Genomic DNA, 18,944 nt, shown 5'->3' with positions numbered 1-18,944 from the left:
ATGTTAGCCATGGCTTGCAGTCAAACTCGGATTTCCAGCTCCATGATGCAGCGTGTTAACCACTGCGCCACCACTCTGACCACATACCAGCATAGTCAAAAATGTACCTAATTCATCTCTTTATCAGTCCACGAGGGAGTGGTGGCTACAGCGATGAGGCAGGTGGCTCGACACTTATGTTAACTGTTTACAGCGGTCAAACTAAGGACGGCAAATGGTTAACAGCGAGCCAGCCTGCGTGCCACCACTCCGTAGTCAATAATACCCCGGCGTAAACATCGGTAAAGCAATTTATCTAGATTCTATCTCAGCTGTGGGTCTCCATGAAACAGATAATGTTTGTAAACGATCTGGCTAAACATCCATGATAAAACCAATTAATTACATATTGGGGGGGAGCGGTGGCGCAGTGGTCGGTGCTCTGCGCTATGAACCCGGCAACCTGAGTTTCGTCAACAATGGCTCAGATGACCTCTTGACCCGTTGACCTACCCACAACACTTGAACAACCGATCCTCTTATTAACATAAACATCTAAGATCTGCCACAGTTCCTGCTAGGCAAAATCCACCTGCAAATTGACACCGCATTGCAGCATAAAGTAAAAAAAAAACCACATCAGTAATTTAGTCCACAATGCAGCACGGACGAAACTCACGATTGCCGTGCCAATGCAGCAGAGCACCGAGTCACAATAAGCGTGGGAGTTTACGCAGAGACGGCGCATTGCGGCATCTACCCTCCTCCAGCCCTAACTCCGAGGGTTCCCCTCCTGGTTCAAAGCCCCCAAGCGAGTCACCGTCCTAAGGGTCCCTCCTGACACCAAGTGACCTCTCTTCCCATCCCCGAGTCTCGACACGAGCGGTCAATCTGATGCAGCATGAGGCCGACCCCATGGCCTCCCCTCTCCTCCTCCACTACCCAGGAGGTTCTCGAGCTGAGAGAATCTGGGTCATCCAAGAGGGAGCCACGTTTATCGTCGGCTCCGCACGCTATGAACGTGCAAGGGCGCGCCGCTGTCGCCGGAATCGTTCGAGCGTTAAATATAATGGCAAGAGCTTTGCCAAAATGCTGATTCAGGGGGGCGAAAAATCGCTAACGTTTACCTCTGCTAGGCGAGGTGTGCAATCTTCGAGATTTAAAAGGGGCCTTTAACGATCCGAGACGGACGTGGCAGGGGGTGGGGGGGGACGCTTGCTGGGAGGGAGATCGTATCTTAGCGGGAACCTAAAAAATAAATCAAGGGTATTTTGCACCGCTCTCATTGCGCAGGGATATCGCAGAGGCGCTATGTTTATATTAAATTGTTACAGTCGACGGTGGTTTAAAAGTTGGGGCGATGCTGCTATGTATATGGTCTGAGCCAATTAGGTGATTTTCGCGAGCAATATTTCAAATTTGGCAATATGTGGACCATTTTCAGATAATGCCCACTGTGATGCGGAGCACGTATTTATCGTGGTATTAACCAGGGAGGCCTCGGTGCTCGAACCGCGAACCTCTGCAACGTCGTCACACAAGAGTGGCGATGTCGACCAATGGGAATTCACGGTCTGCCACTCGGCAGTGGAGATGTCGACCAATGGGAATGCGCAGTCTGCCACCTGGCAGTGGCGATGTTGACCAATGGGAATGCTCAGTCTGCGACTCAGCAGTGGCGATGTCGACCAATGTTCCTCGCGAGGCATCGCACTGTGGACGAGAGCACTGATGACCCCCCTCCACTGTTTGCCGTGTCCCAGAATCGCAACAGTCTCCTTCCACTGATAGAAGATCCACCTCAACCCTGCCAGGTGCAACGACAGCCTCGTTTCATTTATGCACTGCTGTGGCACATTATAGATTTGATTGAAAACTCATTTTCTTAAGGACTGCTCTTTGCGTTTAGTTTGTTGTCCTTCCTCCACACCTCCGATTAGCACGGTTGGCTACGTACGATGCGCGAAAGAAGTTCAGCATTCATACATAGGTAACAGCAAATATGAGTAGAATTCCGTGATGTATCTCCGCATATAGGCATGCATCTAAAATGCGTCCGAGTCCATCGGCCAATTGGCTTTTGAGACCAACATTACCAGGCAGAGTTTGCTTAAGCTAAGCAAACCTTGGGCCCGGTTTCGACCACCTGGGTCTCATCAGCAGGCAGGCGTGTTAAACAAACGCTGGCAGATCACCAGATGCTAGTGGAAACAGCACTCCACATTAACTATGGGGCCCCTCTTTAACGTAAAATAGCCGCAACGTCGACACGCTTGTTATCCGTTGATGTGGAGCACTGTTGGCAAAGGCAAAAATAATAAAAAAAAACTCCGTTCCGTCGTTCCGTCTCCGCACTTAGATTTGCGCAGTCAGTATTATGATTCACAATTAAATTTTTTGGGCAAGGCCTTGTGGCATTCTAGCCGTATTTCTGCTGTCTAGGCGATGCATTTTGACCGTCACATGTACCAGCGTCAATTGTTATTGCTTCCACTCGACGGTAAGCTGAAGAACGAGTCTCACCAAAAATTTGTGAAGATTTTGCTCAGTTAATTTTCCCAGAAATGTTGTGAAACTTATCCGCTGGGCTGAAACCACAACGACAACAAACGGCGCGCTAAACGCGTGACGATTTTATTTGTTGGGTTGTGTCAGGTGGCAGAGGGTTTCACGAAAACACACCACATGCCCAGTTCACTGGCCATAAATGAACCACGATACCTCGCCGATCTCGTCAAGGACCATAAACCATCATCACGCAATCTCCGGTCATCCTAGCAGCAGCGGCTTTTGGCTAACCATCGAACAAAGACGGTCACTGCATCGCGCGCTTTCAGATTTACCTCTGCGGCCGTCTGGAACGCTCTGCCTTCTGATATAAGGAAGCCACTGGATCTATGCACTTTTACATGTAGATTAAAAACTCGTTTTCTTAGAAACTACTTTTTGCGTTTAGTTTGTTGTCCTTCCCCCACACCTTCAATTAGCACGGTTGGCTACGTACAATGCGAGAAGTTCAACATACGTACATACTACGCTGCTGAACCCACATATGTAATTACTCGTCATCATATTTGTTGTTCACATGTGGAGACGCGCACCGGAGTTGTGTTTATTATTATTAATTATTAGACTGTATGTGCCTTTTGCTGGACACAGTTTCCTCTCTTCCGTGAGGCCGGCTCACCGTCACATTCTTTATAACCGGTCCCGGTGCCTTGGCCCTTGGCAAATGTACCCCGAGACGGTTGTCCTCGAGATGATCGTGCCCGCCTCGTCACTTGGCTGCGTTCATCACGATGGTCGTCGCGGTCATTTGTTCTGGGAGCACGGTGGGCGCGGGCGGCGCATGGGAGGGTCACAACAACCCGAGCGATCTAAACTATAAACAATTTTCTTTGTCGTCATTTAATGTCACGATGGCATTAAAATTCGGTTAAAAAATTTGGTCACGTTTTTTCCCCCCCCAATTACGATATTGGTTTTCTGAGCCCAGAGCGAACCGGTTGCTGTTCTGGTTTGTCCTACGATAGTTGAGGAAAAGACCAGCCCGATTCCCTTTTAAGATGCTATGCTGCCCGCAACTTCCGTAATAATTATTCCCGGAGAATTCCCGTGAAAAAAAATCTCTCTTCCCCGGCTACGTTGGGTAAAGATAGCATTTCACCGAGCGGTGCTCAAATGCCCGGGACATCTCAAAGCGCTCTGCGCGTACGCAAAACACCGCGACGGGGAAAGAGACACAAATGGAGGAACAAAGACATCACAGACGAAGGGATGAATGACGACCTTTGCACGAAACTCACTGGGTGGCATGACAGCCACCAAATCCCGAGCTTCCGCAAGAATCCCCCCCGCCCAATCCACTACAACCCATTTTGCTATCCGGGAGGTCGCTCATTATCCCCTGTGCCCCAACCTCCCCCCATTGTCCGGAACTCCCTTCTCCCAGCCATCTGTGCCGTCGACTCCCTGCCCCCGTGTACAACAAGTCTAGGCTCGAGACGTTCATTCCTTCATCGCGCCCGCAGTCAGCGGAAAGGGGCTTTGGCACCGATCGTGTGACCTCTTGCGACGGCGTTCGCATGAACTGCTTTTGGCTGCTGTGCACTGGCGTCTTCAGCGACTTGTTTGATCGCGGGGGGCGAGTACGAGGGGGGGGGGGGACCACAGGGGAGGGGGATCGCGGTCCTCACTTCGAGTGCCGACCGCCGACCGAAGCCGCGCAATCTGCTGCTGGGCTTTGCGCATCACGATGCTCCTTTTGGTATTTTGCTCTGTCTCTGACTGGACGGGCTTTCTCCCTGTACATCACCGGTGGTCATCACTCATTTTCAGAGGAGGAGGGGGGTGGGGGCACTTTGGCCGGTAAGACATCGTCAATGTGGGGGCCGCCACACATTTGAAACCATTGCTGGGTTTGACAGCAGCACGACGACGATGATGATGATGGAGGGCGACTTAATTCTGTGCGGATTGTCTAGGCCCGAACTGAAGGCCCCTCGGGGCCGCCAGTGGCCGTTAGTGGCTCGCGGGATCTTGCAATGAAGAAAACCGCTCCGTACAATACACATGCCTGCTGTTGCTCTAGGGTCTGTCGCGTCTAGACATGCGGCCACATGTCTACGCTGTACAACTCTCCACATTGTAGAGCCCCTGAACAAATCGCCCGGAATGTGCCCGATCCCGTCAAGCAGTAGAGCCTGGACAGCGCTGGCGACAGGCACGCATGGAACAGGCGTTACAGGCTGATGTGTGTGTGTGTGGGCAGCGGAATCTCTTGTCGTACTCTACTACAATCCCATGTTGATGCACCTGCCTTCACGATCCCGCACTAAACAGAGTCTGGTGAGGTATGGCGAGGCCTTCATCAAGCAGTTAACTTGGCAAAATGGCTGCCAATGTACTCTGTGTTGTATTTAACATGATGCCCAGTGCAGTCGTACCACCACTCACCACCACCCAACCACCACCCAACCACCACCCACCACCACCCAATTTCCACCCAACCACCACCCACCACCACCCACCTCCACCCACCTCCACTCAACTACCACCCACCATCACCCAACCACCACCCACCCACCACCCACCACCACCCAACCACCACCCAACCACCACCCAACCACCACCCAACCACCACCCAACTACCACCCACCTCCACCCAACTATCACCCAACCACCACCCACCTCCACCCACCACCCAACCACCACCCACCTCCACCCAACCACCACCCAACCACCACCCACCTCCACCCAACTACCACCCACCACCCAACCACCACCCACCTCCACCCAACCACCACCCATCTCCACCCACCACCCAACCACCACCCACCTCCACCCAACCACCACCCAACCACCACCCACCTCCACCCAACCACCACCCAACCACCACCCACCACCACCATAACAACTCCTAGCTCAGAATAGAAACTCAAACAGGTAAGAAGCCCCTCCCAGGACAGTTCCACATCAGCTTTAATGCCATGCCACCGTGTGTGGATCTTGTAATGCAATCACGTTTGCCCCGAGGTTAGACGGCTTTTGGTTAAAGTACAGCCTGTGCTGCAGAAACTGCTGACTGATTTCTTTGCAAATATTGTTTGCCCACATAAACCCCCGTCATGTGACGAGACAAAGCATCGTTTTGGATCTCTCGCAGCGGAATGTGCAACCCACCCTGGTTAGAGAAGTGGTCTCACCTGAGGTGGACTTCACAGAGTTACCGCCGAGGTCTCTCTAAGTAACCTCCGGTTCACACATTAAAGGGGCAGCAGTGCCCTCCTGTCATTGCCACAAGAGAGCAACACACGCACACGTCAAGACGGAAATGTTTCATTCCCAGAAGTGAAATTTAGCCAAAATTAAATGCGGGTACCAAATTTCGATGAGATCTTGCGCCGTCATTGGCGGCCGCCCTCAAACCATCGACTCGCAACAACCTTCGCGCAAAAAGAGAAAACGGCCCGCGGGAACGGACACCGCAGAGCCACCTTTGAGAAGCTTTCAAGCGACAACGGGTTCTCACGGTACGGGGGGGCAGCTGGGTCAGCCACCACCTACTTGCTGTGCTGCTCCGCACGCGGGCACACGCCGTCGACTCGCGTGCCGCGTGGCCCTTGCGCGTCGCGTCGTGTCGTCACAGCCCGCAATCCTGGTGGCCCGTACCACGCGTGCAGCTTGCGTGCAACTTGCGTGCAACTTGCGTGCAACTTGCGTGTAACTTGCGTGCAACTTGCGTGCAACTTGCGTGCAATTTGCGTGTAACTTGCGTGCAACTTGCGTGCAACTTGCGTGCAACTTGCGTGTAACTTGCGTGTAACTTGCGTGTAACTTGCGTGCAACTTGCGTGCAACTTGCGTGTAACTTGCGTGCAACTTGCATGCAACTTGCGTGTAATTTGCGTGTAACTTGCGTGCAACTTGCGTGCAACTTGCGTGCAACCCAACCATTTCCTCGTGGACTGCTGACGAATCCTCGAGGAGCAGTTTTGCTTTTCACTTTTCAACGACACCAGAAAGTGCAACAGGCTTTGTTGTTACTCAACCTAAATCATTGATTACCGGCCATATATTGCTTACCCTTTGATCGTGGCAAATACAGTCTTGCCATGTCTGCACATTCAGCGTTTATTTTGTTTTAACTAAATTAAATTAGCGGATGATACACCTCCGTCCCATATTTGCCTCTCCGTGTAAAACAAACAAAAAAGTATTTTAAGGCTTTCCGGGAGAGAATTTTGTCGGTAGCATCGGTTTTAAACAGGCGAGCTCTGCAGCACCTTCGACATTCCGTATGGAGAGGACCACAGAACTTGGGCAATTGTGGGGAGCGCAGGCTCACCACGTGGCCGCCGCTGCCTTCCCCGCTTGTCATGTGGTCCCTCAGCGATTGTGAGATTCAATTTGTATTAATGCCACTCTACAAAGAACACAAAAAACATCATCAGCAGTCAAGGCTTCACAGCTTGACTAAATCAACGCTGGTAAACTGCCAAATGCCCTATAGGCAATTACCTTCTGTGCTATGTATGTTCAACTTCTTTCGCACTGTACGTAGCCAACGGTGCCAATCGGTCCTAGTTTGATGCAAAACTATATAATACATAACACAAATTAAACTTGAGCGCCTACGTGGTATACTATTTTTTTATATGCCATGGTAATTAGTAAAATCTATTGTTGCGTCGTGGTACCGTGAAGCAAGGCCGTAATTATAATATATATTGGGGGGACACATCCCCCCCCCCAAAATTCAAATATGCTCAAAATGTCCCCTCCAGTATATTGCTATAAAATAAATGTCTGTTTATATGATTGTGGTTATGGTTGCACTTTATTAATCTCTAATCTCTGCCGTTACATACAATGAAACAAGCAGTGGATTGACCATGGATGAAGATAGTGATGATGACAAACACGCAGGACGTACATAGAATCATCTTCACGAATGTCAGCCCATATGATTGCTCCTGGCTTGATTAAAGGAGCAGCACGTTGTTGGACAGTCGCACCTCCGATCAGCGTGGTTGGCTACGTACGGTGCAAAGGAAGTTGAACATTCGTACAATCTCGATTTAAAGCTTTCGTGACTGCAGGGATTCATCTTCTTGGTTTTTTCGGTAAAGTCACGTAGAATGGAAATAATACAATAATAAAATAAAACTTTATAAGATAATTCTCACGACGGAGACAGCTGTCTCCCCGACAGACCTGGTCTTCAACTGAGGACGGCTGCTTGCGTTGTGGCCGAAACGTCGTGAGAATTATCTTATAATGTTTTACTTTATTATTTTATTATTTCCATTCTACGTGACTTTACCGAAAGAACCAAGAAGATTCGTACAATCTTCGGATCTGTTGGTAAAGTATGCATACAAAATAATCGCTGAAGTATCCACACTTCAGCGATTGTTTTCGCTGTGGTGGTCCCCACCTGATGAAGGACGCTTGTGTTGCGCCCGAAACGTCGTGATTTAATTTAGTTGGTTTCATTTTTTTTTACCTACGTGACTACCGAAAGAACCAAAGAGTATGGATCATTGCAGTCACAAAAACTTCAAATCTAGAATACGAACAATCAACAGCGGTGGTCCCGATTAGTAAAATCCCAAGCCACGGCTAACATCAGTAGCGAGTGAGATCTGAATGTGTGTCGGGGTTACCCACACTTCCATCGCCCATCTGCACCGAGCAGTTTGGTGAAGTACGGTTAAACGACACCCCGTGAATGAAAGAGCACAGTGAGACCTTTCATCCATCCGGGGACTGACGAAGGGTAGTACATTTTTTTCTTATTAAGTTGTCATCGTTTAGTTTGTTGTCCTTCCCCCGCACCTCCGATTAGCACGGTTAGCTACGTTACGGTGCGAAAGAAGTTCACCGTACACACATCATTACTAATTACAAGATTAGCAAGGCAAAGTCACCCTATTCATGGACAAAAAGCATCTACAAAAGTGGCCACTACAGGGGTGAAAATTATTCCATATATCCACGTATTTTCGCGGATAACAGGAGTCAGGCAGGAGAGCACATGTATCTAATATCTCCTTGCAAGTAATCGCAAGGATAGAATCGTTACTTTTGCAGCTAAACGCTCACAACAGGATCCACCAACAGAGCCTCCTCTGCTGCATTCTACAAAGACCCATCAGCACAGAGTATTGTAGGCCGCAGAGGACATGTGTCGTGAGCGAGCACCTCTTAAGGTCGGCAAGGATTGCGAGCCAGCGGACGGCTTTAGAAGCAAGCCTGGTGAATGTGTGACATTCTGGTCGGCCAAAACGATTTAATTCAGCTCCCGAGCGACGTGCGCAACGCTTCCATAGTTACTAAAGCCGGGCGACAATTCGCCCCAACTATTGACTGCCAAAAAAAAAACTTAAATCGTTTCGAATCAAATTCATTAATCGCAGCTGAGTTTTCGTGAAGCTGGGCCACGTGTGTCGCAGCTGCAGGAGGAGGAGAGAGCAACGGGAAGAAGGCGAGGGGTCGACGGGAAAAGGAGGAACGTTAACGGGAAAAGCAGGAACGTCCATGGGAAAAGGTGAAAGACGTCGACGGGAAAAGCAGGAAGGTTGACGGGATCCGTGGCTCGAGACGGGTTGAGGCGCTCCGTGCACCCCCACGTCCTGCAAAGCACTCTCCGAGTCGGGCGGTCGCACGGAGAGACAACACCATCGCCTGCACAAGGCGCCGGCCACACGCGACTACGGCCGATGTGCCGCAAGTGTGCAGGGTTCGGTCTCGCACACCGTCACATTGCTCCGGTGGCCACTACTCCAGGTCGTGTACATGTCCACGACTTCGCCAATCCACTGCTAGACGAAGGCCTTACTATGCTCGGAGAGTTGTGGGGGGGGGGGGGCGCAGAACCAGTTCGGATGTCACTCTCCACTTGATACCAGTATTTGCCATGGTTGGCAATTGAATCGAGGTCATTAGGGTCAAAATACATTTTGCCGACTGCTGTTCCACTTCGCCACTACTTCCCCCCCCCCCCTTCAATATTTAACATACAGCACTTGATATGAAAAGAGTTATATCCTCACTGTCAAATATGTATCTATGCTGAACTTCTTTCGCATCGTACGTAGCCAACCGTGCTAATCGGAGGTGCCGGGAAGGACAAAAATTTAAATACCACAAGCAATTCTAAAGAGATGAGTTTTCAATCTAGATTATTTAAAAGTGCATAGCTCCAGTGGATTCCTGTTGGAAGGAAGAGCGTTCCAGACGGCCGTAGAAGCGAATCATCATTATCATTAGCCATGACCAATGCACTGCTGAATGAAGGCCTCACTCCATCTTTCGGTCTTGGAGATTCCTCCTCCACACTGGTCAGTGGTGGTTGCAAAGAAGAGGACCCAGGGCTCTCTCGGATACCGCTCGTCGTCAAACTTGGGGAAACGGATTCAAAGCGAGATCCGCTAAACACTGCACCACCGCTGCGCCCAGGGCTTCAAGAGTAGCCCGGCGAACGAGAGAAACGCTGCCGGCAAACGAGTGAAGAGCGCTAGCAAGGGCGGCAAGTGCCGCCCCACCATTCCCTGCCACGGTGTATGGAGAAAACTTGACCTGACTGTTGGCAGTTTGAAAAAAAGAAGCCTTGAAAAAGATCTTTAAGCTGCTGTCATTGTTATTCTTATCTCGTTATACATCATCTTTCGAGGCAAATGTGCCCTCGGCCGTAACCAACACCTTACCGTGGTTCACCCAGGTCTGTTTTATTATTTGAAAAAAACTGCCGAGATGACCAGGTGGCTAAGAGGTCAAAGCGCTCAGCCGGCACCGCTGAGAACCTGGGTTCGAATCCGGGTTCCAGCCGCCCGTGAGCAAATGGGCGACCTAAATTGTCGTCAGTTGATGGGACTAGGCCTGGTCACCAACGACTGCGCACAAAAATAAACCCATCAGATTAAACGTCACTGCAACGAATTTGGCCAAATTACAGCTCTGCAAATGAAAATAACGGTTTTATCGTTACACGATGAACATTACTCTCATATGCATATCACTCGAAGGGCTCTTAGAGCTGGCTCTGCGGTATCTTCTTCCCCGGGACATTCTCTACCGTGATGGATTGGCCCTGTTCCGAGAGATCCGAGTGCATGATTCGTCTCATGGCGCGTGACCGATGGGAATTGGCAAGTAAATAAACAAATAAGACATCACAGCGGAAGTCCTGACGAAGGGCAATGATGACCAATACATTCAACTTTCATTTGACTTAATCTTAAAATCCATCATCAGACTTGCACCAATCTCAGTATGTTTCCATCTGGAATATGTATGCTGAACTTTTTTCGCACCGTACGTAGCCTACCGTGCTAATTTGGAGGTGTGGGATATCAATTCAAGTGCGTTTCACCTGGCTGAATAACAGGTGAACAAGTCTCTCTGCGACACTGTTTTCTGGGGCCCACTCTCTGACACAAGGTGGTGCACTGCTCACTGCAGAATGTCTTTGTATCATGACACTAGCAGCACGGTAGAAATTGATGGGTTTTTTTTCTCTCTCCCAATTATATTTCAACTGCCCTAACAGTGTCACGTCACGAAGAGGGCAATATTTTTGCATTTGGAAATCCGAAGATAGCAGCGCATCACCCCGTGCCGGAGAATGGCCGCGTTGGGTGACGTCGTAGAACAACTTCTTAAGCAACTTCAAAAGGCCACTTCATCCCACTCGAGGGCCACGCCATGTACATGCCTTGCAATAAGTGTTCATCACATGTCAATCAAAATTGATTGGTTTCATTCTTCGAGGAGGAATGTAGTCAAATTTAATGCAAAATCAAATTTCATATGAGGGTGGTGGTGGTGGGGCGGTAGCGGCGTGTGAAGTCAACGGTGTCCAGGATGAGAGAATCAACTGGCTCCACTTGAGAATCCGGTTTAGACACTACGGCTGTTTGCACAGATTTGAAACCGGGTAATCGGTGGCACCAGCTCAGCGTGGCTGACCTCCCCTGAGCGACATTAACCACTTACAGCACAGCTGGAATTAAAAAACACACGAATAATAATGATGATGATGTTGGCAAATTGCCAAATTACGACAGAATTATACTCGGGATATTTTACGCAACTTGTCCCATCACAACTGCAGGCGGCGTAACTTCACCGAGCCCCACCGGGATGTGTGTACGCTTAAACTTCTTTCACACCGTACATTTGCCAAGCGTGCTTACCGGTGGTGTGGGGGGAGCTCGAAGGGGGTGAGGGTGCCCAGGCACCAGGTTATAAAGGGGCAATGAGAAAATTGGATGGTGGGACCATCCCCATTTCATTCGTTGCAACCCGGGGGTGCCCATGCCAACCACTGACGCCTATCGCTGCCGTGCGTTCTTTCCCCCGGTGATCTGATCAAAATAGAACGGCACAGACTCCCAAGCTGTGCTACGACCTTTTGGCCGGAAACCAGTTTTGGATTAAAGGCCTGGATCCGCAAGGCCAAGGCCGAGGCTGAGGCCATGAGCGAGGGTTACCACCTATAAGTTAAAAACAGGGGGGGGGGGGGGGGACACCGTGGTAAAAAGATGAAAACCTCACAATACAAGATGACCAGAGACAGAGAACCACGTAAACATATTGTCTCGAATGGTGTATTTTTTACGCAATGGACAGAAAGCAAGACCTTTCACGTCACGGGGAAGACTTATTCTAGATTTCCCAGGACATAAAGGGGACAATCTTCGGACAACCGTGACAGGGTGGCAGCAGGTCTACGTGGGAGCCACAAGGCGCAAGCCAAGGCTACGGCCTGGAGATGTTTAGGTTGAGGTCTTTGTCATGGCCAGGCAAGGCCAGATCCTCTAGACCAGGGGATGGTAACCTGCTGATCTTTTAAGGGCTGCAGTGCGGCTTTTGAAATTCGAAAAAAAATGTTATTGTTATTTTGGTTGCGGACCCTTGACCATGGAAGTCCAGTTCACCATGGAAGTCCAGTTTACCATGGGAGTCCAGTTCATCATGGGCAGGGGTCAGCAACCTGGGGCTCATAAACGACTGCTCCGCAGCGTTATTTATTAAGGACCCTCGTCTCGTATTCACACGCATTGGAAATATTTGGCGGTTTTTCACAGAATGCGAAAAAAAAAATCTCTTTTTGTTGTTTTAGTTGGCGAACCCTGCTGTAGGCTAAGGCCAGTATCAAGGTGGCTACCTCGATGGCCGGCGTCAAGACCAGTGGTTGGCGCAGCTGGACCGTACAAAGCGTGGTTTAGCGAAGCAGCCACGTTGCGCCAGGTTTGCATGCCGTGCTGCGAAAAGTGAAATGCTCGAGTCCCATATTGTACTGGGGCTTGCGAGAAAATCACCCAGAATTGCGCCCAATCTCACGAGCTCTCGGACGCTAAGCAGGCTTAAAGCCTGGATAGTGCCTGGACCATAATTAACCAGCATGGTCAAGTTAGGTAAAATAATTCCCGTGGCACACACGACAATGGGGGCCCATCTAGGAGTGAATTGACAAAGGGCTCTAAATGTACGGTCCTGCATGGCAACAATCCGCCTAGCCCCTGCAAGGGCGTGGGGTTTCATTGCTCCATCTCCGCGGCGGGGGCGCGTCCTACGCCACCTTGTGGCACCCTGCATTGTCTTACATTCACGTGGTATTGCAAGAGGAGAGGAAAACCACGTGCTGTTGTTGCTGCTGCTGCATACTGCAATGAGTTTCACTGTGCTCGTAATGTGCTGTCCGGCTGCGTTGTGCTGCATCGCGAGCTGCTGTGATGTGACTTTGTAGGATGAACGTTGACATTTTAAAGGGGCACGGGGGGTGACCAATACGGTCTGAATTTGTCTCGAATAAGGTAGGGCACTGCTAAGGGGTTTACAGCTATGCCTGTGTTGCTAACGCATTGCGTACTCCCCATTGCTGTGTTGTTATTGTGCGTGCTGCCGCGTGTGTGTCCTGCGCACTGCTAGTGCTGCATCTTGTGCTGGCCTTCCCCTCTGCTGTGCCGTGCAGCTCTGCATTGTTGGCGAGCTGCACCGCGTACTGCCGCTGCTGTTTCATACAGAAAACACTGCACTGTTATTCTCCGAGTGTTGTACTGCTGCATTGTTCCACGTCCACACACACACTCAGTCCTGTGCTGTTGCTGCATGCGGCTGTCCAGCACCCCCAACAGCGAGGGAGCTGAAGCGGGCAAACATTTTCCGGAGTTCAGCCCCGGGCTGATCGCGGTGCCGTTGCTAGAACAGCGCCGCGACGTCCCCACTGCATTGCGCTGCTTTGTTGTGGGTTTTTGTTGTTGTTGTCGTTCTGGAGCCCTGCCTTTGCTACACACCGCCTTGTTACTGCACTGCGTTAGTACTGCCACCCCCCACCACCACCACCCCCCGCACCTCCCCCACCCCCCGCGCCTCCCCCCCACCACCACCACCCCCCGCACCTCCCCCACCCCCCGCGCCTCCCCCCCACCACCACACCACCACCCCCCGCACCTCCCCCACCCCCCGCGCCTCCCCCCCACCACCACACCACCACCCCCCCCACCACCACCACCCCCCCCACCACCCACCACCACCACCCCCCCACCACCACCACCACCCCCCCCCACCACCACCACCACCACAACCCCTCACCCCCCGCGCCTCCCCCCCACCACCACACCACCACCCCCCGCACCTCCCCCACCCCCCGCGCCTCCCCCCCACCACCACACCACCACCCCCCCCCACCACCACCACCCCCCCCACCACCCACCACCACCACCCCCCCACCACCACCACCCCCCCCCACCACCACCACCACCACCCCCCCCCACCACCACCACCACCACCAGCCCCCCCACCACCACCACCCCCCCACCACCTCCCCCACCCCCCGCGCCTCCCCCCCACCACCACCACCCCCCGCACCTCCCCCACCCCCCGCGCCTCCCCCCCACCACCACACCACCACCCCCCCGCACCTCCCCCACCCCCCGCGCCTCCCCCCCACCACCACACCACCACCCCCCCCACCACCACCACCCCCCCCCACCACCCACCACCACCACCCCCCCACCACCACCACCACCCCCCCCCCACCACCACCACCACCCCCCCCCACCACCACCACCACCACCACCCCCCCCCACCACCACCACCACCACCCCCCCCCACCACCACCACCACCCCCCCCACCACCACCACCACCCCCCCCCACCACCACCACCACCCCCCCCCCACCACCACCACCCCCCCACCACCACCCCCACCCCCCCCACCACCACCCCCACCCCCCCAAAACCACCACCAGCCCCCCCCCCACCACCACCCACCCCCCCCAAACCACCACCACCCCCCACCACCACCACCCCCTGCACCTCCCCCACTCCCACCGCTCTGCCGCTGTCACGACCGCGCAGCGACCCTTACCCAGCACGTGCGCTCCCTTGCTGCTGCTGCTGCTCGTGGTGCTGCTGCTGCTGCCCGTGGTGGTGCCCGTGGTGGTGCCGGTGGCGGAGGGAGCTCCCATGCTGTCCGCACCCGAGGAGCCGCTGCCGCTGGAGGCCGACTTGCGCTGCCTGGCGCCCGCGTCCTGCATGGCCCCTGCCAGGCGGGCTTCCTCTTCGTTCAAACACAAAGGGGGCTTTCTCTCGCGCTCTCGCTCGCTCGCTCTCTCACGCACGCCACCACCAGCACCACCACCACCTCCTCCTCCCTCTGGAGCGTCTGGCAGCTCTAAGGAACCGGCGCGCACCGAGGGGGCGGGGGGGGGCGACCCACACCTTACTACCCCGCCCCCTTTCGAATGTAAGCCCCGCCCACCAGATTAGAACCGCCCCTTTCAGGGTTACCCACGCCTCCACGCGTTCCCTCGAACACCCCACCCCCCCATGCCATGCAAAGCCAGATACACTTTCACACAAAGCCAGACCCCATGCCACACTAAGTCAGACCCCATGCCACACTAAGTCAGACCCCATGCCACACTAAGTCAGACCCCATGCCACACTAAGTCAGACCCCATGCCACACTAAGTCAGACCCCATGCCACACTAAGCCAGACCCCATGCCACACTAAGCCAGACCCCATGCCACACTAAGCCAGACCCCATGCTACACTAAGCCAGACCCCATGCCACACTAAGCCAGACCCCATGCCACACTAAGCCAGACCCCATGCCACACTAAGCCAGACCCCATGCTACACTAAGCCAGACCCCATGCCACACTAAGCCAGACCCCATGCCACACTAAGCCAGACCCCATGCCACACTAAGCCAGACCCCATGCCTCACTAAGCCAGACCCCATGCCACACTAAGCCAGACCCCATGCCACACTAAGTCAGACCCCATGCCACACTAAGTCAGACCCCATGCCACACTAAGCCAGACCCCATGCTACACTAAGCCAGACCCCATGCCACACTAAGCCAGACCCCATGCCACACTAAGCCAGACCCCATGCCACACTAAGCCAGACCCCATGCCACACTAAGCCAGACCCCATGCCACACTAAGCCAGACCCCATGCCACACTAAGCCAGACCCCATGCCACACTAAGCCAGACCCCATGTCACACTAAGCCAGACCCCATGCCACACTAAGCCAGACCCCATGCCACACTAAGCCAGACCCCATGCTACACTAAGCCAGACCCCATGCCACACTAAGCCAGACCCCCATGCCACACTAAGTCAGACCCCATGCCACACTAAGCCAGACCCCATGCCACACTAAGCCAGACCCCATGCCACACTAAGCCAGACCCCATGCCACACTAAGCCAGACCCCATGCCACACTAAGTCAGACCCCATGCCACACTAAGTCAGACCCCATGCCACACTAAGCCAGACCCCATGCCACACTAAGCCAGACCCCATGCCACACTTAGCCAGACCCCATGCTACACTAAGCCAGACCCCATGCCACACTAAGCCAGACCCCATGCCACACTAAGCCAGACCCCATGCCACACTAAGCCAGACCCCATGCCACACTAAGCCAGACCCCATGCCACACTAAGCCAGACCCCATGCCACACTAAGCCAGACCCCATGCCACACTAAGCCAGACCCCATGCCACACTAAGCCAGACCCCATGCCACACTAAGCCAGACCCCATGCTACACTAAGCCAGACCCCATGCCACACTAAGCCAGACCCCCATGCCACACTAAGTCAGACCCCATGCCACACTAAGCCAGACCCCATGCCACACTAAGCCAGACCCCATGCTAGACTAAGCCAGACCCCATGCCACACTAAGCCAGACCCCATGCCACACTAAGCCAGACCCCATGCCACACTAAGCCAGACCCCATGCCACACTAAGCCAGACCCCATGCCACACTAAGCCAGACCTCATGCTACACTAAGCCAGACCCCATGCCACACTAAGCCAGACCCCCATGCCACACTAAGTCAGACCCCATGCCACACTAAGCCAGACCCCATGCCACACTAAGCCAGACCCCATGCTACACTAAGCCAGACCCCATGCCACACTAAGCCAGACCTCATGCCACACTAAGCCAGACCCCATGCCACACTAAGCCAGACCCCATGCTACACTAAGCCAGACCCCATGCCACACTAAGCCAGACCCCCATGCCACACTAAGTCAGACCCCATGCCACACTAAGCCAGACCCCATGCCACACTAAGCCAGACCCCATGCCACACTAAGCCAGACCCCTTGCCACACTAAGCAAGACCCCATGCTACGCTAAGCCAGTCCCCCATGCCACACTAAGCCAGGCCCCGTGCCACACCAAGCCTAGCCATTTTTCACACTAAGCCAAAGCCCATGCCACACCAAGACAGACCATCTTTCACACAAATCCAGGCCTTCTTTCATGCTATGCCAGGCCCAACTGCACACTAAGCCAAACCTCATGCCACACTAAGCCAGACCCCCATGCCACACTAAGCCAGACCCCATGCCACACTAAGCCAGACCCCCATGCCACACTAAACCAGACCCCCATGCTACACTAAGCCAGACCCCATGCCACACTAAGCCAGACCCCCATGCCACACTAAGCCAGACCCCATGCCACACTAAGCCAGACCCCCATGCCACACTAAACCAGACCCCATGCCACACTAAGCCAGACCCCCATGCCACACTAAACCAGACCCCATGCCACACTAAGCCAGACCCCCATGCCACACTAAGCCAGACCCCCATGCCACACTAAGCCAAACCCCCATGCCACACTAAACCAGACCCCATGCCACACTAAGCCAGACCCCCATGCCACACTAAGCCAGACCCCATGCCACACTAAGCCAGACCCCCATGCCACACTAAGCCAGACCCCCATGCCACACTAAACCAGACCCCCATGCTACACTAAGCCAGACCCCATGCCACACTAAGCCAGACCCCCATGCCACACTAAGCCAGACCCCCATGCCACACTAAACCAGACCCCATGCCACACTAAGCCAGACCCCCATGCCACACTAAACCAGACCCCATGCCACACTAAGCCAGACCCCCATGCTACACTAAGCCAGACCCCATGCCACACTATGCCAGACCCCCATGCCACACTAAGCCAGACCCCCATGCCACACTAAACCAGACCCCATGCCACACTAAGCCAGACCCCCATGCCACACTAAACCAGACCCCATGCCACACTAAGCCAGACCCCATGCCACACTAGGCCAGACCCCATTCCACACTAAGCCAGACCCCATGCCACACTAAGCCAGACCCCTTGCCACATTAAGCCAGACCCCATGCCTCACTAAGCCAGACCCCTTGCCACACTAAGCCAGACCCCCGTGCCACACTAAACCAGACCCCATGCCTCACTAAGCCAGACTCCATGCCTCACTAAGCCAGACCCCTTGCCACACTAAGCCAGACCCCCGTGCCACACTAAGCCAGACCCCATGCCTCACTAAGCCAGAACCCATGCCACACTAAGCCAGACCCCATGCCACACTAAGCCAGACCCCCGTGCCACACTAAGCCAGACCCCTTGCCACACTAAGCCAGACCCCATGCCACACTAAGCCAGACCCCCATGCCACACTAAGCCAGACCCCATGCCACACTAAGCCAGACCCCCATGCCACACTAAGCCAGACCCCCATGCCACACTAAGCCAGACTCCTTGCCACACTAAGCCAGACCCCCATGCCACACTAAGCCAGACCCCATGCCACACTAAGCCAGACCCCATGCCACACTAAGCCAGACCCCATGCCACACTAAGCCAGACCCCCTTGCCACACTAAGCCAGACCCCTTGCCATATTAAGCCAGACCCCATGCCACACTAAGCCAGACCCCATGCCACGTCACCGCTCCACCGCCCCCCTGTATTGAAAGATTCTTGCCTCGAATACATGACTTTGCCTCATATCTGTACTTCATCAAAGCAATGTGAAAACTATTCCTTAACGCTTAAAATAATCCATGTTTCATTATGTAAGATGTCGTAGAAAAAGGGAAAAACTTGCCGCCCAAGATTGGTGCATACAATGTTTCTGCAGCATG

At 53.5% G+C, this 18,944-nt stretch overlaps 1 protein-coding gene across 1 annotated transcript in view; it reads right to left on the bottom strand.

Moving 5' to 3' along the window:
• The window catches only part of ANO8 (anoctamin 8), a 49,062-nt gene extending 33,878 nt beyond the window's left edge, over window positions 1-15,184 (bottom strand). The window contains exon 1 of the mRNA XM_078612421.1: window positions 14,856-15,184. Coding sequence (XP_078468547.1) covers window positions 14,856-15,024 — 169 coding nt within the window. The 5' untranslated portion in view covers window positions 15,025-15,184. The remainder of the gene's footprint in view (window positions 1-14,855) is intronic.
• Between the last annotated feature and the right edge of the window lie 3,760 nt (window positions 15,185-18,944).

The sequence above is a fragment of the Lampetra planeri genome, chromosome 39 (assembly GCF_965212315.1).
Source record: "Lampetra planeri chromosome 39, kcLamPlan1.2.h2, whole genome shotgun sequence".
Classification (NCBI taxonomy): Eukaryota; Metazoa; Chordata; class Hyperoartia; order Petromyzontiformes; family Petromyzontidae; genus Lampetra; species Lampetra planeri.
The sequence above is the reverse complement of the archived record's forward strand: the minus strand, read 5'-3'. Positions and strand labels throughout refer to the sequence as shown.